Here is a 22,567-nt window from a genome sequence, read left to right on the forward strand (position 1 = left end):
GATTTAATGGAATTCTTTGAGGAAAAACAGGAAAGAGAAAGGAAAGAAATTAAACAAACAAATATTGGAATTGAAAAAATTACATTTAGAGCAACAAAACCAGTCAGATAAAAAAATGGATTTGATAACGCAAGTTTTAGTGAATAAGGACAGTGGAGAAGAAACCAGCACGGCTTTTTCCCAAAATGCGATATGGTCAGCTATTGATACATTTCACTATGCTCCTGAAGAAGACCTAACTTTTGAGGCATATTTCAGAAGATTTGAAGACCTTTTTAAGATTGATTGCAGTGCATAAACTGATCAAAAGAAGGTTTGTTTATTGCTACGGAAGTTAGGTACATCCAAACATAACAAATTCGTGGACTATATTTTACCAAGAAAAACCAACAATTGTCGTTTGACGAGGCAGTCAAACTATTAATGGAGTTATACTGTCCAAAAAGAAGCCTTTTTCATAAAAGATGGAAATGCATGAATCTTACACATAAGGAGAGTAAGGACTATACAACATTTGCGTCTATAAGCAATGTGATGATTTCAAATTGTCGTCATTAATGGCGGACAATTCCAAATGCTTAATATTCACACAAGGTTTGATAGCCACAAAAGTCGCCAATGTAAAACGTCGTGCTCTAAATAAATTGGAATTAAACCTGATTTGATGCTTCAGAAACTGGTTGAAGATTGTCAGCGGTTCGTTGCAATGGAGAAAGATTTCCGAAACATAGAGGAAGCAGGTATTGTGCACATAAAAAAAATATGTTTCAAAAATAAAGGACACTCGCCCGCCAGCAATTACCAATGAAGAGGCAAAAAGAACCCTTCACAAATTATCAGGATAGACAAAATCCTAAGACCCCTTGTAGCAAATGTGGAGGACATGGGTACAATGCATGTTAGTACCAAAGGAAAATAGCATGTGACCTATGCAAGCGAGCAGGGTACAAGGCCTCATATTGCAGAGCAAAAATAGCAAAAAAGAGCTACATAAAAACTGCAAAAATGGACCCTTCACCAACAGAGAACATAAGGAAATATGTTACAGTGAGAATCAGAAATAAGAAGTAAAACTGCAGCTCGATTCAGGGTCAGATTTATCAATTATAAATTTTCACACGTGGAAGAAAATAGGAAAGTCCACAATGACAAAGACAAATAAAATTGCAAGATCGGTAACTGGTGAAAAGATAAATTTTGAAGGTGAGCTAGTTATTAATGTGTCACTAAAAAGAATGACAGAAAAGCTAAACGTGTTCATTCTAAGGAATGCAACAAACTTATTCGGGACCGATTGGATGCAGGAATTTGAATTATGGGACACGCCAATGAGTGATTTTTGTCACAAAGTCGAAAACCTAATGGCCAAAGCCAATAAATTCAAAAAGGATCTCAAAAAATCTTTCCCAAGTGTTTTCTCTGAAAAACTTGGATGCTGCACAAAAATAAAGGCGAGATTCGAATTGCTGGACAAAGCAAAACCAATATTCAAAAAGCCACGGAGCGTACCATTTGCTTCAAGGGAAAAAATTGAAAAGACTAGTTAACACTGGGATTTTAACCCCTACCATATACATGAAAAAAAAATCTAAAGAGATTCGGGTATGCACAGATTTTTCAACTGGATTGAATGTGGCGCTCAAGGACTATCACTACCCACTACTAAACCCAGATGAAATATTCGCTAAGTTAAATGGCGGAAAATATTTTTCCAAAATAGACTTAAGCGAGGCGTACCTACAAATACCAATAGAGGAAGATAGTTTGAAACTTTTGTGTATCTCAACGCACAAAGGACTTTATTAATGCAATAGATTAGCATTTAGTATAAAAGTAGCACCTGCAATTTTCCAACAGGTAATTGATACTTTGCTAAGCGGTTTGGATTTCACAATAGGCTATCTGGACGATATTCTTATGCGTGGTCAAGATGTTGAACAACATAAAGATCATGTATTTCAAGTGTTTGACAATAAAAGAATACAGCTTCACATTGAAGGAAACAAAATGCGAAGTTTTTTTGGAACAAATTAAATACCTGGGTCATATCATAGATAAGGATGGGAGGAAACCCGATACAGACAAGTCCACAGCTATAAAAGACATGCCAGAACCTCATAAAGTAACTACATTGCAGAGTTTTTTTAGGGCTTGTGAACTATTATCAAACGTTCATTAAGAACATGCATGAATTGCATGTGCCACTAAATGTACTATTAAAAAAGGACAAAAATGGGCTGGACGCCTGAGTGGCAGGCAGCGTTTAAGAAATTAAAAGATGTATTAACATCAGATTTATCCCTGACTCATTTCAATCTGAAACAAAATATTATTGTCGCAACTGACGCAAGTTCTTATGGGATCAGGGCGTGCATTCTACACAAGATGCCTGATGGGTCCACTAAGCCGATCGCCCATGCCAAGAATTACTTCCAAATCGAAAAGGAAGCACTGGGGATCATATTCGGTGTTACAAAATTCCACCGATTTTTACACGGTCGTAAGTATAAATTGCAAACTAACCATAAGCCGCTTATAACCAGCTTTAGCTTTAAAAAAGGTCTACCAACTTACACAGCCAACAGACTGCAAAGATGAGGGACCATTCTACTAAATTACGATTTCAGTATGGAATTTCTTACATCTGCGAAGTCACGCAGATTGTCGCGATTAATCCCGAAATCAAGGGAACTGCTAGAAGACACAGTAATAGCGTCACTACGAAGTGAAAAGGACTATACACAAATATTATGTAATACAATCAAGGAACTATCAGTGACTTTGGAAGATATAATAAGGAAGGCTGAAGAAGATAGTTTCATCAAAGAAATGAAACAAAAAATTAAATCGGATGAATCGGCGGTGGAAGCTTATTCTATGTGCAATGAGGTACTGTTGTACCGAGAAAGAGTAGTAATCCCAGTTACACTACAAAAGAAAATTCTAAAGGATTTTCATATGGGGCACCCTGGGGCTATGCAAATGAAGAGCCTCATGAGGTCCTATGTTTACTGGAAGTGTATGGACACTGATGTAGAAAGCACAGTAAAATCGTGTAAGGGATGTGCATTGGCTGCAAAAGTGCCCCCAATACAATTTAGCCCGTGGTCTAAAACGGACCACCCATGGCAAAGAATACATGTAGATTACGCAGGCCCACTGGATGGAAACTATTATTTAATAGTGGTAGACAGTTTTTCAAAATGGCCTGAGGTATTTCAATGTAAAAGTCCAACAACGGATTTTACAATCAGTGCTCTTTACGAATTGTTCGCTAGGTTTGGTGTGGTTGATTGTCTAGTGTCAGACAATGGCACACAATTCACTTCAGCAGATTTTAAAAACTTCTGCGAGGATTTCCAGGTTAACCATATAACGACGCCAACCTATCATCCCCAATCGAACGGTCAGCCAGAGAGGTTTGTAGACATGTTGAAAAGAGCCCTGAAGAATGCTAAAGGAACATCCTCAGAAAAGGTGCTACATCAGTTTTTAAAAGTTTACTGAATTATGCCAAATGAAAGCACTCCATCGAAGATGTCGCCAGTAGAGTTAATGTTTGCGAGGAAAATTAGGCTGGTCTTCAAGAAACTTTTAACAAAACAGGTGAAACCGCCAAATACTATAGTTCCTAAAAAGAGGTATTTACCTGGTGAAAAGGTATTTTTTCAGGTACACAAAAATAATAGCACGATGTGGGAACTAGGAAAGGTCCAGAAAAGGATTGGGCAGACAGTCTACATTAGCGAAAGTCCAAGATTTACGCACAAGAAACATTTAAACCAAATTCGGAAACGTATGACTGATGACAAAAGACAACTGCCTGCTGAACAAGAAGAAGTAATGGACCAGATATATGACACGTTCGACTTGGTAACAACACAAGCAGCCGGACAGTGCTGGTCCTCCAGGAAAAGGAAAATGATTGACCCGATAGAGATCAACCCCAGGAAAAAGAGCTATATGATCACCCCAGAGAAATGAAAAGCTCGGGAGGGGTGGGGGTGTTGTGGGGTACAAATCACCCCTATTTGAGAACTAAGTGGAATCAACCAGTCCTATGAATAACACTGGTTTCAGAGACTAGATGGAGATATTCATACCAAGTTTAACCGCATGCTACAAACACGTTCCTCTCATACCACTTTAGTGGCTCCTGTATTCTTTATGATAAATACATATTATATTTTATACACTTTACACTACTTGTGGTTTCTTTCATTTGTGACCCCTAGCACGGGTCTACAACAATAATTTAACAAAATGTTAGATATATCAAAAACGCCCAACAGAACATAAGAGAAATAAGTAAACAAAAAAATGAGGCACATTTTTTAAAATGAAAAAAAAAAAAAATTCCATCAATTACACGCAACTAAATGTTTTTTGGGTTTAAAATGTACCCAGTTTAATTTTTAAAAGATAATTTAACAATGCTGAAGTTTATCCAACCGAAAGAAGATAAAGCAAAGAACATATGAAAGTTTGAAAGAAGATATAGAAAATAAACAACTGACATTATTTTTTAAATTATAAATTTTCATTTCTTTTATTGACGCACTAAAAATATTATTTTAAACAATAACTTTTAAATAAACAAAAACAAACTCGTCTAAGAACTTTGATATTAGTGAAATAAGTCGTTTGTTTACATTTACGTTTTCGTTTGGTCGCGCGGCTCGTTCTGACAATTGATTTTCGTGATGATACTTCTTACTTCGGTCACTTGGCATTAAGTTGTAAATCTTGATGTGTGGGTATACTCACTTTTATTAGTGGTGCCCCTTGATTTATGAGCATAATAATATGACACCAACAGATTAATAAAGAGGAGAAATTTTTTCAATTGAATTTCTTTCATATTTCTTTCACTGAAGTTTTCAAGTTGGATTTTTTTTGTGAAAAACATCTTAAAACCCTTTTTTAAGCTCACTATATTGATAAGTGACCTTTTTTCTTTAAAATGGTACTAATTTTTATACATAGAGACTCACAATATCGCATGCACCAAATTTGAAAAACACCAAAATTTTTTTGTGTAAAAAATAAAGCAGCGTTCACCAAAATTAGTGACATAACTTGAAGTAGCCAGGAAAAAAAACTATTAAAGACACAAGAAAAAGAATTATATATCTATAAAGCAAAAAGATTATATTTTATTTAAATCAAAACTTTATCAAAATAACTCAAAAAATAAACAAGATATCGCAAGTTGAAGTTAACGGAAATTTAACTAAATAACCAATTTTCGCATCCTAAACTAGGCTAGTTTGGGATACCTAATACTATACGTTATGACTATGTAATCCTTCAGTACACCTACTGAGTAAATAGACTTGACATTGTCATATTAAATCAATCCAGGAAGGAATGGCAACATTAGTTGGGATGAGTGACAATGGCCAGAACAGAGTGGAAAGGGAAAAATAAAAATGTACTAAGGCATTACGATATGAAGAGAAACTGGAACTTCAAAAACATCAGCATGATTTCAGTTATAATAGGAGATAAAGACCTTATGAAGAAGGATTTAAAAAAGTATTTGGAAAGTATTCCTGGAAAACTAAGTGCAAACAAAATCCAAATAATTGCAGTTAAGGGAGCGACCAAAATTCTGAAAAGAGCACTTGGTAAGATCCTCTAAATAGCAGGCAATTGTCTGCATTTGATAAAATGTCTCAACCCTATGCAATAATGAACTTAGAAAAAAAAAGAGAGAGGAACCACTGGGCTCATGAAAAACAACTTTAAAAAACTACCTGGTAAATATACCCCGTAAATCAAGTGCAAGAAAGATACAAACAATACCACTTAAAGAGATAGTTAGAATCCTTGCGTGGAAGTCTCTGAAAAAGTGTATACATGTTTAGCATCATGTAGGAAGCTGCATTTCCTCCAAAAACAAATAGAAAATAAAATTAGAAAAATAGAGAAGTGATGTATATCAAGAGACTGGAAACGGAATTAGATGAGACACTTATGAAAGTACAAGTGGATTAAATATAAGGAAACTGGTTACTGTTTAAGCTATGGAGAGTTTGAGCTGAATGTCACACACCAAATCATGACAGCAATGTGAAGAACAGTACCGGGTACAATAAAAAAGGCCATCAAATCATACATAGAATAAGACAAATCAAATTGTACTTGTGAATAAGACAGCTATATTGGTAGAGAAGGTAAGTAGTTGTAGAACAAAGGAAATGTCAGCTGCAGTGAAGCATAAAACTTGTTCTCACCCAAAATCCTAACACTGAAATAAATTATCTATTTGCACAAAAATGAATCACAGACGTGTGGTTATGTGCAGTTTGTAAGAAATTCTGCAGAAATAAGAAGGCTCCTCATTGGTCAGTTTGTCTGCCCACGATTTTGTTTGAATGATTCAGATTGCTTGTTATTTACTAATTGCCAAGGATATGCTTGGCACCAAATTTATCCTTTCATATCACAAGATTCAACACAGACATGGGTTGAAAAGGATGTTTGAATTCTCACTCGAGGCTTGTAGCCTCAAATGATTTGGTCTCAAAAATGTTTTAATGCCCTAATATGAGATGAAATGTTATCATCATTGACAACACCAATGCCCTTATGTTGGGCGAATTATTATATTATCGCACGCTGTTGTGTGAATCAATTGACTTTCATCATTACAATATAATGTCTGTCAGAAATGAAATTAAGGTCTACAGTTTGACCTGTCATTTGTCTGCCATTTGGATAGTTATCTATAGTGGACTCTTAGAGGCTACCTAACATCTTGGAAGATATCACTCAACTCTTCAACCTGTTGTAGTGTTCTTCGTCGGCGCAGTTTTGTACCCAGCTTTTATCAAAGATGAACTATTATCCCTTTGGGGTGTTACCAGCCCATTATGGAAGATGATGCATCTTTTGCAACTTGGATCTTTTTGCTTTAATAAAATTTATGTTGAAGTGAGCCTGTTGTAATTCTGAGTAGTTTTCTTTCATTTTGCCAGGACAAAACCTATGTGAGAGAAATTCCCACAGGTTATGTAAGAAATGATTTGTAGTGTGAAAATATGACTGGAAAAATACTTTTTCCGACCGAAAATAAAAACATCTTGAAAAGAATTTACCCAAATCTAAGAGTAAGAGTAATGTCCCTTGTATTGGACTTTACTGAGCTTCAACACTTCATATGACCCGCCAAATGTGAAATGAGTCAAAATCGAAGAAATAAAGCACAAGTGAAAATAAAACGTAATAGTATTTTTTTTAAAGTAATTACGCATGAATTTATAGTAGTTTTTTTTTTTTTTTAAATTATTCGAAATTGAAAAAATAAATGTGCAACTAGAAGAAAATAAAACACATTTTCTTTTTAATGATTACACATTGTGTAATCATTAAAAGGAAAAAAAAAATTATTTCGTTTTATTTGTCAGTTCCGGTTCGCATTTTTTATGCGTTAATTTTTCTCATCAACACGAAAATGAGGCTAGAAACACGGAAACAAAAGGTCCATGAGAACCCAAATTTTAAAACAATTTAAAATCACTCTCAATATTGTTGTTAATATTCACTTTAAAAACGATTTTTCGGCAATGTGTAGCAAAGAAAAAAATAAGAAAACAGACAAATAACTTATACCAAACGATTTTTCATTGTTAATTAATTTCGGTGATTTATATATATAAATTGAAAACTCTTTTTACCACTCGAATAAAATAAATAAAATAAAATTAAAGAAAACTTCAATAGTTTTTAATAGCAATTGTTTTGAAAACTTCAATATTTTTTCAATACTACACAATCCTCTTGGATTATGTGGTATTTAAAAATATTGAAGTTTTCTTATTTTTTTGAACTGAGGGCATGATTTGTACGAAAAAATTAATTTGAAAAATTGGCAAAAGTAGAATGAACAACGAAAACTCGAGTGTTCAACCCGAGCAAGGTGCAGTATCTTTTCATCCTCCAAAAATCCTTTAAAAATACCACTATATTGGGTTTTCGAGGGTGTGGAAAGCGAAAACAACGTTTAAAATTAAAGAAAACGAGCAGTTTCAAAGATATGACGAAACTGTAGTTTCAAAAAGTGGGGATCACTTTTCTATATTAATTTAACGTAAAATAAACACCCACTTTATAATCAGCTTTTTTTTGGGGGGATGGGGGTCTGTTATTTTTTAGGGTTGGTGTTTATTTGGTAATTGTGACAAAAATATGCGCGTGCTTGTGCGTACAACAATGGCCATCAACAAAGAATTACATCGCTTAATATCCGGAAAATACTTATTTGTGGAAAATTTAAATGCGATATTCGTTTTCAGCACACCCAAAAACCTTGGGAAAACAAGTTTTTATGATAGCTTTGGTGTTGGCCTACCAGGCCACAATAAACATCACCCTAAAAAAATAACAAAGGTGGCTATAAAGTTGGTGTTCATTTTACGTTTAATTAATATAGAAAAGTGATTCCCAATTTTTGAAACTATAATTTTTTTCATATCTTGGAAGCTACTAGTTTTTTTTTTAATTTGAAACTCCATTTTCGTTTAAGCACCCTCGAAAATCTGATATCGTGGGATTCCTAAAGGATTTTTTTAGGGTGGAAATATACTAGTGTATCTTTACCAAATATTTTTATGATCTAATATTTTATGGTGATTCGTTTTTAAAATTTATAATTTTCAAACTATTTGATTTTAATTATTGACTAATGTTTTAAACATATGCATATTGAGTATATTTTCATAATTGTGCTTAAAAAAAAAATATTTGCCAATTTGTTCTAAGAAAATATGGTGCTAATGAACTTACTGTCCGCGCTAAATCGTATTTCCAAGTTTAATTAAAGTTTTATATGTTTTTTTTTTATTATTATTGAATCGTAAGGTTAAAGTACAGACTATGTACAAAACACCCTCCCCATCTTAAGAATGGCTTTTTAAATAATAACCTTATTATTTCAGCACGGATCAATAAGTGCAAGTATCGAAAATATAAGATTTCTGAAACAAAATATTTGTTTCTTTTTCCAATGTCGAACAAATATTGTCAAGTAAAAAGTACACAAAAATAAAAACATTGCAAATAGTTAATGGAATATTCTACACAGCTTTTAAAAAGGTAGACCTCGCAAATACCGAGATTTGGCCTTAATACAATATTTTATTCTAATTATAATAATCTGTGCGAATGAAATCATTCATTAATAGAATCACATTTAATCGAATTGAAAAAAACATTTTCTAAAACAGTAGAGAAACTTATTTACTCAGACGCAAGATTTTTTGTCGCCCCTTTTTCGAAGAACGAGAGTTTATTTCTTGTTTTGGAATGCACTCAAAATGTTCGGACGGAATATGAGAAAATTACATTAAATATCGTTTTTTTTTCATATACGTTTCATTATTTTTAAGAATCGTAAAAAATATTTCTCAGAAATAATTGCTCTACAAGACTACAAAACTTGCAGAGTCGTTGTACGTTGTCACTGTTCAAAATATCAAGTATATATTTTCAAGAATGTGTTTTTAAAAATAAATATAAAAAACATTGTCGATTTAAAACTTTATGAACAAAATAAGAAAACAGAATTTATTTTATACACAAAACCAAACCAAAAATAAATAATAATTTTAATTTCTAATGATTAATCCTTAGTCAGTATGACCGCCATTTTTGTCAATATGAGAAATCTAAGTTTTTAAATAGAGCTTTGCATTCTATCAGCGTCAAAAAGATTATAAAAATAATGACTTTATATGAAGCATGAGAATGAATATATATATATATATATATATATATATATAGTTATTTTTTTTCCAGAAATATATACAAAAGTATCAAGTATTCTGAAAGCACACACAAAACTTACTGTTCTCACTAGCGTTGAAAAGTAAATCTTTTACAAGATCGAAAATCTTAACTTAAATTATTATTTATGAAGAACGTCGATAAAATTTCTAATTTTTCACTTTTAGTATGAATCACGGGATTTAACACAGACACACGAGTGGAGGCCATAGAAAATGAAGGCGAGGTTGAGGAGGAGCATGCGTACTGCCGTGGCTGGCCACCATAATCATGATGAAAATTTTACGAAGAACAAAGAGTCATTCAAAACGTTTAATTTGCTCTCGAATTTTTTTTTACCACATTCGGACGAGTGTTGTGTGTGTTTATTTTGTTTAATGCAAGGATCATCGTACAATAATGTTCAATGAATAATAGTTATTTCAGCAAGAAAAGCGAGAGGTGAAGAGAAAAAAAATGAAAATGGGATTAGAAATTCAAACGTTTGATTCCCGCCAAAGTTGTTCACTTCACTCGAAATTCAAGTAAAAAAAAAAAAAAAAAAAATTTAACTTAAAAAACAGACCGATTAAATTAAATAAATAATAAAAAAAAACGAAGAAAAAAAGATAGACATATACAAAGGAGAACCGCTGTCACATCACATTTATTGTAACCGGTTCGTTTTTGAGGACACCGCGAAAAAAATGATTACTTTTTTGTACTATATTTTTTGTGTTTAAATTGAAGTCGAATTTTTATAATTGTTTTGTCACTAGGGAAGCAAACCTTTTTTTTTCTTGTCTATAAATCCATGTTTGTCTTTTTGTACAAGGGAGGAAATTGAAATAGATGAAAATGACCCCCCAACCTTTCTCTTTTCTTTACCACCCCGTCAATAATCTCATCTGTAAAATGTTTAGATTGTTAGAGAGAAGCCGGAGCGAGTGAAGAAGCAGCCATATTCATAAAGCGTTTGCTTCGTCTCTTAATTTATTGCAATATATTTTTCTTCTAAAGTTGAACTTTGATTATTTGTTTTTAACGCGAAAAGCAGAACAAAACAAACTTGAAAAACGAGTGGACGACTATAAGAGAAGTCTTCGTGAACATGGTTCGGACTCGACACAGTGGAGATGCCCAGTACGGGTTTGATGATTTATCGAAGATCAAGAAAAAAGGAACAAGTAACTACAAACGCGAAGAGGTAAACTAAATGTTTTTATTTTCGATCTAAATAAACTCGATCGAAGTGTTCGCTATTGTGAAACAGATCAAAAGCAAGGAATGTTATTGTTAGCATTAACACACAAATAAATTTTTCAAGTGGCGACATATATTTTAGAAATCTAAAATGAGTTTTCATCTTTAGGTCAATGTACATAAAAATTATTTTATTCAGTCATTATTTTATACCATTTGATTAAAATCAATTAAAACTTGAAAAATTACATTCAATTATGTTAGTGCTAACACAAAGCAATTTAGTATTCGTCCTTTTTCAGTAGTTTAAAAAATTGGTGAGTTCATGGTTTTATACATTTTTCTTTTCAGTTTAAAAAAAATAACATTTTATTTATTGAAACATTTTTAAGTTATCTGTAATTTGTAGAATATATATATATATATATATATATATATATATATATATATATAATGCTACCAGCGTAAATGATTTTATTTTTAAATCTCTTTCAACAAGAGAAAGCCACTTTGCTATATTGTGCATTATGAACAATTTCTATGTTAATGTATAAATCTTTTTAAAAATCAAAACAAATCTGTTTGTTTCTATACACAAGAAACTAAAAACGAACCCCCCACTTTGTGGTCAATTAAAATGGTGCAATATTTTTTTACTGATCGGGAAAAAATGTTCGGAAATCTTTTATTCATCATTTCTCATTAAATGAATTAAGACTACTTTAATTTCTTTTTTCTTTCAGTGTTTAACATTTCTAAATTTTCATTGTTTATGTTCATAATCAATGTATGGTGAATAAAGAAATGTATCCAAATTAATCAGCTTCATTTACATTTCAATTAACGTAAGTTTTAAGCTGAATATTGTTAAAATAAAATCTGTACAGATTGAAATTAGTTTTTATTTTTATTTATTTTTTACTAATATTAATAGTTAATTTGAAACATTAAAAAAAAAGAGGTTGTTAAAAGAACTAGCAAAGGGAAATAAGTTTGGAACTGTTTGCAATTTTAGGAAATTTTTTAAGAAAATAAATTTTAGCTCCAGTATTTGTTTTTTTTTTTTTTTTTTGTGTTTTCTGTTTTTGTTTGTTTTTCTAACCGTTATTATTTTTGTTTAACAAGAAAAAAAGGCATTGGTATTTCTATATATTTTAGATTATTGTTTGTTTGTCTTGTCGGATATAATTCGGCTGTGAATACGCGCGGACTTTCGTGACAAAAACAAAAGAATGAGAAGCGAATTCCAGACTTAACTCTCACATATTTGCGACTCTCATAAATATATTTGCGACTTTCACTAATATATATTAAATGATTCATTACTTTCGAAAATTGATTTTCTTTTTAGTTTTCTGAAAGCATTTCACACTTTTTTCAGTGTTATTGTTTCTTATCTTTCGTTCGTATAATTAAGGGCATTTTGCAGTAGACAACAAAACGAAAAATGGTCAAACAACTATAAATAAATGTTACCAAAGTCACTCTTCTACTATTGTCTTTGGTAACATTTCTTTATTATTATTAATCTTATTATTTTTACAACGTTTTCGTTTTGTTGTTACTGTAAAATGCCTACAATTAATCGACTACATGATCTTTTCTCTCGGTTGTTAATGAAATAACAATCTTAAATTAACTCCAATTCGTTATACAACTGCTTTCAATGTATGAATTTTATTAGTGAGAAAATTCGAATTACTCATAATTTTTCTTGAACCAAACATTTCATCAAAAACTCAACCTGCGCATAATTTTGGCGCCACGTCTTAATTTTTCGAACTGAAATTTGTCATTTTTTTTTGTCTTTGAATTGTTGCTTGATTTGCAATTCGCAAGGATTAAATAGATAAAAGTTATAAAAATCCATAGTCCGTTTAATAACGTATTTTAGTATCTGTGATCGTTAAGAATATTTTCCTTTTCGACCAAAAATTTTCGAGTAAAGTAAAGTTTAAAAAAAAAAAAAAAGAAGAAGAAAGAAGTTTGGTAACTGCCTTAAAACGCTAGAATGACCTGAAAATTTACGTTAAATTTATGCAAAACTGATTCTCCACTCTAAATTTTAAATATTTTTTTCTAATTTTTCAGCGTGTTCATTAGGGTGGATTGAATTTAGCTGAGAAATTACTAAAATTGTATTTCTGGTTTCGGAATAAAATTCTTATTTTTAAAGTATAAAAAATTTAACATCTTAGTTTTACACTATAAACCACTTTACGATAACTATAATTTGAACGTAAAATTATCACCCACTTAAGATTGAGAAAGGACCGGTTACCAGTCTTTTTTCTTCTTCTTTTTCGGACATGGTCACCATAACGAAACTAATATAAACGTTTTTAAAATCTTTTTTTCTTTGGCGCTTCTACACTATTGTGACGAGATTTTGTAGTCGATAAATGGAGTGGGTTTGTATTACTCTGTACACATAGATTCGAAAAAGTTGTCACAAAATAAATATATAACAAATAAATGTTATCAAATGCAAGATAAGTTACTTTTCTACCTAACTGGATATTTTTTAGTGTTTATATGTAATGTAACATGTTTATTCTGCTCGAAAAACATACAGTGTTTACTGATGTATTGGAAAATTTAAAATGGCAGCCGACTCTCTCTTTGAGGCGGTAAGTTTGGGAAAATGAGTTATAAATAAAAAACTAGACAAAATACTGTTAGAAACTCGCTCAATATGTTACCGTGACATAGGGTGATATATTCGGCGGGTTTTTAACAGTAGTTTGACTGATTTTTTATTTATAACTCCTTTTCCCAAACTTAACGTCTCCGAGAATGAGTAGGCTGCCATTTTGCATTTTCCAATCGGTAAACACTGTATGTTTTTCGAGCTGAATAAACATGTTACATTAAATATAAAACACTAAAAACATATCCAGTTAGGTAGAAAAGTAACTTATCTTGCCTTTGATAACATTTGTTTGTTCTATATTTGTTTAGTGACAACTTTTTCGAATTTCAATGGAGTTTTCAGATAAAAAAACAAAAAAAACAATGGTTTCATCTGAGTTTTTTTGTCAATTTTAATAAATTACAATATTAGCTTAAAAATGATGTCGGAATTACCTGAATATTACTAAATTATTAAAAAAAAACAACTTTAATCCTGGTAGCAGGTGAAAAATTGCCGCCATCTTGTTTAAACCGAAACGGAAAATTACAGCCCGTTTTGAACTCTCGTGCTTTACGATCGTTTTCATGAAATTCTATTTTTATTTTTCTGTAATAAATAATTTTCGTACCTTCGTAATTTTTGGATATAATCATCTTAAAAATACGAGGAATACGCAGATACTATTGTTTTCGTGTGAAATTCAGTATTACAATTTCCGAAATTTCGTCCCAATAATGTATATAACCGCCTTTGTATTTTCTTTAATACATACCACTTTCGATTTCATGTGGAAACTCCTAAAAATCGCCCCCCCCCCATAAAAATGTATATCAAAGAACAAGTCATTGTTTATATTATAATTAAAAAGTGGGTTAACCTGTACGGATAGGGTCCCGAGGTCTTGCCTCATTCTGAGTTGGGAAAAACGCCGTCTGACGTAAGGCGGTGTCGAGGCAGAAAATTACCCTAAACCTAAATCAGCATGTATTTGACAAGCATGAGCAAATTTTAGAGTTGTTACAATAAGGCGAAAATGTTCTTACGAGAAAATAGCATTTTACGGAAAGAAGGGACTATGTGCGTCATTTGTCTTTGACAAACGACAGAAGTAAAAAGGAATAAAAATTATTGTTGGACACAAAGAAATTGTTAGCAGCCCCAACAAAATTAAATAATTGTTGATGAAGTCAGTGTCGTAACAAAAAGATAATACAACCGAGGGCGCACGCACGAGCGCACGACGATAGAAGTTTTTTTTTTTTTAATTCTAATTATTTGGACTGTTGAATTAAAAAAAACAATTCGCTGTACCAAAAATTCTAATCATTTGTGGAATTTATAAGGGGGTAAAAATTACGGCAAGACTAGTTTAGGTGGAAAAATAATCTCGAACCCTTTATCACATAAAAGAAACTAATTTCCCTAATCACCGGTACCGGTACGTTACCATGTCAATAATATAGGTATTTCAGAAGTTGTTTTTGAAAACAACTTTAAAGAAGCCCAACTTTTTACTTATTTATTTTAAACCGTTTCACGATCTTTTTTTCACGATATCTTTTTCTCATTTTTTACTTCTTTATTTTAAACAAGATTTTTTAATTTTAAACAGAACGTTTCACGATATCTTAAGCACCTTTTTTTTTTAGCACGGTAACAAAAATACATAAGTACCGAACGTTTTATATTATATTTGAAATTTACGCGTGTTTAATATTAATTTGTATCGTTTATAACTACTCACGTAATTTAATAATAATCACGTGATTCAATTTTTAATTAAAAATTAAAAAAAAAAAATTGTTTAAACTTAAACTTTTAGAAGTCTGATAATTTATTATTTCTATTTATGTATTGTTTATCATTAAGGTACTAGTGCAGAGAGTGATCCGGACGTAAATAATAATGTTATTGTTTAAAAAGCCATTCTTAACATGGGGAGGGGAGTGTTTTGTACCTATTCTATGCTTCAACCTTACAATTGAATAAAAAAACATATCATAAAACTTTAATTAAACTTGGAAATACGATTTAAAAAATAGCGCAGACTCTCTGCAGTCTGCACTAGCACCTTCATTAAAAATGTATTCATTGTGTAAAAAAACAACAAAAAAAACACAGAACATATAAGACCTTTAAATATGAATAGAACTTTTCATAATTGTAACCTACGAAAACCTTTTTTACTTTAATTAAAAGCAATATAAATAGAAGTTTTTTGTAAGTTGTTTTCAAAAACAACTTCTGAAATATCTATATTATTGTTTATATATTATTGACATGGTAACGCACCGGTGATTAGGGAAATTAGTTTCTTTTATGCGATAAAGGGTTCGAGATTATTTTTCCACCTAAACTACAGTCTTGCCAAAATTACTAATTATTTGAACTGTTTATTTTTTAAAATTCTAATTATTTGAACTGTGAAAAAAAAAAAAATACTAATCATTTTAACTGTTTTTTTTTTTTTTAAGTTAACAACTCGGCACTTTATTATTGAAGGGGTAATTTTTCGCCTCGACACAGCTAACGTCAGACGATTTTTTTCCCCTGACAGAACGAGGCGGAACATCGGGACCCTATCTGTACAGGTTAACCAAAAAGGGTTTAATATTACTAGTAATTCTTTTTATTCTGTTTATTTTTTGGCTACAGAACCTATGGCAGATATGTTGGAAATGCGAAAATCTATAATTAAGTTCCTGCGCTATTTGGTGGGAAATTGTAGAATCATTTTACTTTTACTTTGTATCGCAATAACTAAAACATTTTTGGTGCGAGTGCACCTAGTTTAATTAAAGTTTTCTGATGTTTTTTTATTCAATTGTAAGGTTAAAGTATAGAATAGTTACAAAACACCCCCTCCCCATGTTAAGAATGGCTTTTTAAATAATAACGTTATTATTTCTGCACGGATCATTGATCCGTGCAGAAATAATATCCGTTGGATCAATAAGTGCACTGCACTGCACTAGTACCACATTTTCGATAAAATTGTAGCTGTGCATCCGAATTTAAAATCAAAAATGAATCTATTAAAAGTTTTACAAAAAATTTTTTTCTGTTAATGATTTTATAACAGAAAAATAAAATTGTGATTCATTTTGTGAGGTGATTATATGTACGCAGTCTGAAACATTTAATGGTAAAGATTAATAAAAAAATATTTCATAATTGAATTTAGAGTGAGGGATCAGTTCCGCATATAAATTTAATATAAAATTATTATTCACTTACGGACCACAACGCGGTAATGGTCACTCATATTCGGACTAAATAACACTTTTAAGAACCTGGGCGCTTATTAAAAATTACACTTATTTAAAAAAAAAAAAAAAATAAAATAATAATACACGTATTCGTCACGGAACAAAGATGTCATTTTAATTAAATTACGTAAATTGATCAAACATTTTTTTTTTTATTTTTTTTTTTAAGAAATTTCAAATTTACGATTTTTAGGGATTTTACTACTAGACTGTATTGAACATTCTAATTCTGATCTCGGCACTTCGAATTGAATTGTCTTCCCTTTATTTATTTCCTCGGGTTTAATCATATTGGATGAAAACACTACAACTCGCTTAATCGTAAAATTTGATTTTCTTGAATAAAAAAAAAAAACGGCAACAAAAAAACTACTTGATCAAATTACATGCTATTTTTTTTTTCAGTAATATTTCATCTTCGTTCCGTAACTGGTACGTATATCATACAGACTTTTCTGAATTTTCTTTAATTTTAATTGCCGTCATAAGTGCAATTCTTAATATGCACCGAATATACAATAAATATTTTTTTAAAGGGAGTTAAGTTTTGCGTAACGAAATGATAATTTATGCACCTGACTTAGAAATGTCTGAAAACTTGTATGTGTGATATTTTTTATTTATTTTGAAATTGTACGTTCAAAACACCTTAAGGAAACTTTTGTTCTTTTTTGGATATATTAACGTCTGTTTTATATGCTGGCATGTGTTGAACAGTTTCAGAAATTTACTTTCAAACTAACATATCTCTGGTCAAGCTTTATTTATCCTTCTTTGAAATTCATTTTATCTCTTCCTTCCATGTTTTCTGTAGCCTTCCTCACAAACTTACTCTGCTACCTTCATGCCAGTAAATAAGGTATATCACACGAAACTGTTTGAAGGGACGAAGAACAAAATTCAAAACAAAATTAAAAATGTAAGCACAAAATGGAAGAGGCAGATGATAACTGAAAATAACACTGTCATGCTGAGTTATCTCTCTTGACAGATATACAATCATAATTCAATATTGGCATGACACCTTTTTTTTTTTTTTTCCTTGAGATAAGGACTCATAGAGCCAGTCAAAAAAAGTTAGTAACATAGTCTTTCAGGGAGAATGGTTTTGCCCTACATCTGGGGAGACAAGCATGTCTTTGTCTATCGACTGTCGAGAGGGTGCGTGTTGTGTCTGTTCCAAGGGAGGAGTCAATTGGAATCTTCTCCTCAGTCATAATAGAGAGTTGGCTGGTTAGTTAACTGCTTAGTAGTAACCTTTTGTCGCTGGTTATACTGCTAATCGTCTCAGGAATGGCGGGCTTGGTATGCAAGGCTATCTTGTTATTGTCATCTGCGTGTTCAAGACTAATCATAGGGCTGTTACCTGAATGAGAACAAACCCTGAAGCAATCATCGTTGTGGACCTTGTATGTACTTAACTGGGAGCTGGCAAACTTTCAAATGTACATCCGTTCATCTTGTTTGGATGAAAATAAGTATTGCTCATGTTCTTTATTTTTTGATAGGTCACTGTAAAAGTACACAATGTCTCCGACATTCACTTTCATACAAGGCCTATGTGAGCAGTTGGGAGTCTTAAACTGCTCACTGTAAACAGGGTTTGCCTTGTGCCTACGATGCTGCTCTTCTATAAGATCCATATCATTGAAATGGATGCGTTCATTGGTAAACTGATCCCTGTGATACAAGATTTCTCTGGGGAACAATCCAAGTAATCCAAATCTATAGTTCAAGGTGCAACATGCTACAGAGAGCTAGACAGTAGAGATCTGCAAACCAGCTGGGTGCAACTTGAGGAGCTCTCGCTGGATATCTTGGGCGGCCTTTTCATCAACAGGGTTATGATTGTTTTTAGGGTTACCTATCTCTATTGAGATATTTAAGGGATTTGAAGCTGGAGGCGGAGTCTGTCCTTACGACAGCAGGTGGGTCTGATGGGCTCATTTGAAATAAGAACTGACGCATAAGACAAAAATCAGTTGTATATTTCTCTTGATGCAAACCTAAGCCTGAGTGCATTCTAGGGGTCTTCACAGGACTGAGGAACAGCCATGAGTGGGGAGCAGCTCAATGAAGCGCACTGGTAATATGAGGATACAATTTTGTTCAGTTTCGACCAGGTCCAAGGTATAGAAATAGCAGCTCATTACCTGTTGCATTTGGTGTTTCATGGGGTGTCCCAGCTTAATATGCAGCGCCGTCAGTAAGGCAATAATTGCATCCCGTTGTTGAAGAGAATCTTTTTGACAAACAACTACAAGACCATTCTGGGCTAAACTAATGTGGCAGTCTGAAGATATCTTTTCACATCCTTAATGCCATTAAGTCGCTTTGAATGGCAAGTTCCCTGCATCAGGTGTGCCTGTGTTCGTCTAAGATTTGAGCACTTATTTGGAATTTTCTTCCATCCCTTAATTATCTCTACAAGAGAAGTCCTAAACACAGCGACCTCCTCCTGCACCCGTAAGAACGAGCAAATCTGACATGTTGGGTGCCTGCACTCTGGAGCATTACGGCTGGCAAAATCAGCAGACAAGTTCGCTCTACCCGCAAGATGTTGGACGGAAGCCTGGAAATGGCAGACAGTTGACAAGAACAATGTTAATCTGGGCCTGGTTGAGAACTGGTCTCAGCAGAGCTTTTCATAGGCCTGATCACAGGGCTTGCTATCGGTGAGGATAGTGGGATGATATCTTGACTGAATTAGATATGGGCTAAAATGTTTAATTGCTGCAGCAATAGCCAATGCCTCAACTTCACATGGTAACCAGATGGGTTGATGGCTGTGTAGTTTGGCAGAAAAATGACTACAGAACAGTAATCTCCCTCCTCTGTCTGCGTACATCAAGGCACCAATACTGTGTTGTCTGACAGAACCATCAGTCACGATCTACAAATGGTCGGCGGGACGGGGTACATGAATGTAACTTGTCAGACTAGTTTACAAGATCCAGTGACTCTTTTCCTGCAGTGGCTTCATCTAAAGGGCTAAAAAAGTGGGAACAGTTAAGAATGACATGGTTTAAGTAGTAAATACCACACCATTGTTTTCTTTAGATCGAATAAACTCAAATCAAGCATTAGTGAAAAGAGCGTAAAAAACAAAGAAATAATATCTTTAGTTTTTTTTAAATTGGCCCATTAGAACTGGAGTTATGACTATTCAAAGTATCAAAAAATGTGTGGTTCACTGGACATTTTGCCTTAAGTCAGTCCTATTCAAATGCATATAAACTTGTGACTGAAAATGGTAGGAAATTTGCACAATTTACAGACTAACCCATCTTTAAAAAGTTGTATCTTCAGATCTTTTTAAGATATTATGATGAAATTCATAACATATTATCATAATACCACATTATTTACGACCATCTCACTTTGTAACTTATGGACTAATTAGCATAATTAAGTTTCATTTTAATGGCTTTCAATAGAAACATCATAAAACCAGCTAAGAAAAATGGTAAGTAAGGCTTTATCATCATAGGAAGTATTATTCTGATGGACATTATCATTTGCCATTACAACATCATGAAAAATACAAGATGGCAACCGAGAAATCCAAGATGCTACCATGACATGATTCAAAGAAATTATTAATAAAATATAGCTTGTAGTAAATTAAGGGAAATTTTGTACATATTACAATTATGTTTTCAAGTTCATTAAACTAATTTAGCATATTTAAATCTCATTTTTAATGGCTTCAAGTTACCATGATAATTATAGGGTAAGTTTCTATCAGTATTTTGTATAATTTTTTTATTTTTAAGTCATTGTCGAGACTTTAAGAGATATTGCAGCCATTTTTTTTTTGTTCTCATATAATGCTTAACACTACTTATTTTTTGAACAGAAAAAACATAACACCAAAAATTTATCGAGGTAGGTAGAAGAGTAACTTGCCTTTGGTAACATTTATTTGTTATATATTTGTTTTTTGGTCACTTTTTCATACCTCTGTGGATTGTAAAACAAACCCAATAAAAGTTATTCTTTTACTTAACTGGATAAGTGGTTTGTGTGTTTTAACTCATTTAAAAACGTGGTCATTGCCATTCATTCTTTTTCAAAGAATGTACTTTTTTTTTTTTTTAAATATTCTTTTCTTTTCCATAATTAAAAACTTATGTTTTCTTAATAATAACAAAAATAAAATGAATGCTTTATGTTCGTAAATTTGTTGAACATTTTGTTTAGATTTTTTTGTGCACGTCTTGGCACACAAAAATTCTCATGTTTATATGCAGTTATAACTACTTCTATCGATTCGTGCATATAATGTTTTAATCCAATTCTTTTCAAATTCTAGGATAAAAGAAATTAATATATTTGCTATTAAATAGCGTTTGGACAGTTTCTTTGTACTACAAAGCATCAACTTTGAGATATTCTAACTTTTGACTGGAAAGATGTACATGTTGTGTTCAAATTCCGTAGCAAAAATGATTCTTTTCCCTGATTAGAAACGTTGTCAATGAGTACAACTTCCGCTTCGAGTATTTATGTGAAACTACCCTGACCGTTTACTTGCAAAAAGTGATTTACCACCAGCGAGGATGCTATGCTGGCAGGTTTCGTCGTTAATAGTTGGATTTAAATAGATTTCTTCAAATATACAAATCCCAACAAAAATATTAAAATACTATTTTAAAATAAATTTTATTGTAAATCCAGTTATATAAGTTTTATTTTGATGGACGTAGGAGAAATGTACTTATTACTGATTTAAAGACTATGAGTATCAAATTAAGTAGCAGTGTGCATCTTTTGTGGCGCTGTTATTGCTAGTTTAAGACCTGGTAGGCTCCTATGAATGATTGTAGACCTTTCAGTCTTGGAAGGTTGGCAGGAGCTAAATGTAGCGATACAGTGGGGTCCAGCTGACAAGGATCCCTCTGACCATATCCATCCAAGGATGGTTGTTTGCTTAGGACATATTGTGCTTTTGCTGGCGGATAGTCTTAAATTGGTCAGAGATAGTTGCGAGGACTCTGCGCCAAATTGATAATAGGTCTTTAATGCTATTTCCTCTACAGTAAAGATCATCAGCAGGCTTTGCCACATATCCCTCTACCAACAAGTCGCCTAGTACTGTACACATTAGTTCCTTCAGAGCTGTTTCTGATCCTGGCATACCCATTGCGCACCTTGTATAGACATGCATACCTCTGAAAGGGATCACAACACCATAATATTTCATGGATTCCTTTGCCAAGAGGATCTGATAGAAGGCGCTCGTGAGGTCGGTTTTGATAATCCATTGGCACTGACCTATCTTCCTTAGAGTGGAGTCAATGTTCGGCATAGCAGATGGCTGAGGCTTCACATACCAACCATTACTGGAAAATGCAGTAACTAGGCGATGTCCTCCATTAGTCTTTTTGATAAGGAAGGACGGGCTCATATTCCTGCTCTTCCGACATCTTCTAAACAGGAAAATAAACCAATGTGTTCTATCAATAACTCATCAAACATAAGTTGCAGTTCTCAGTCTGTTTTTATTGTAAAGAGAAAGTCAGCCTCGAAGCTGGAGTGGCTGAATAGGACCCATGTTAATGGAAGCCTTGAAGTGACCAAATGAGCCATTATACCCAGATAGATCCTCTCCAAAAACTTCATAAAACGCGAATTAAGCTGTTGAAATTTCAGCTTCTCTGTAGAGAATAACGTCATCTGGGTCGATGAC

The 22,567-nt window shown here is 32.6% G+C and overlaps 2 protein-coding genes across 2 annotated transcripts in view; one reads left to right on the top strand and one right to left on the bottom strand.

Annotated features, from left to right (window-relative positions):
* Window positions 1-14,540, bottom strand: part of LOC145287841 (histone deacetylase 3-like) — a 653,483-nt gene extending 638,943 nt beyond the window's left edge. Inside the window, exon 1 of the mRNA XM_080135716.1 lies at window positions 14,484-14,540. The gene's annotated coding sequence lies outside the window, so the exon portion shown is untranslated. The remainder of the gene's footprint in view (window positions 1-14,483) is intronic.
* LOC145288128 (uncharacterized) overlaps window positions 9,998-22,567 on the top strand; it is a 361,708-nt gene continuing 349,138 nt past the window's right edge. Inside the window, exon 1 of the mRNA XM_080136193.1 lies at window positions 9,998-10,975. Coding sequence (XP_079992319.1) covers window positions 10,880-10,975 — 96 coding nt within the window. The 5' untranslated portion in view covers window positions 9,998-10,879. The remainder of the gene's footprint in view (window positions 10,976-22,567) is intronic.

Source organism: Euprymna scolopes, chromosome 11 (genome assembly GCF_053919585.1).
Source record: "Euprymna scolopes isolate OS-2025 chromosome 11, ASM5391958v1, whole genome shotgun sequence".
Taxonomy (NCBI): domain Eukaryota; kingdom Metazoa; phylum Mollusca; class Cephalopoda; order Sepiida; family Sepiolidae; genus Euprymna; species Euprymna scolopes.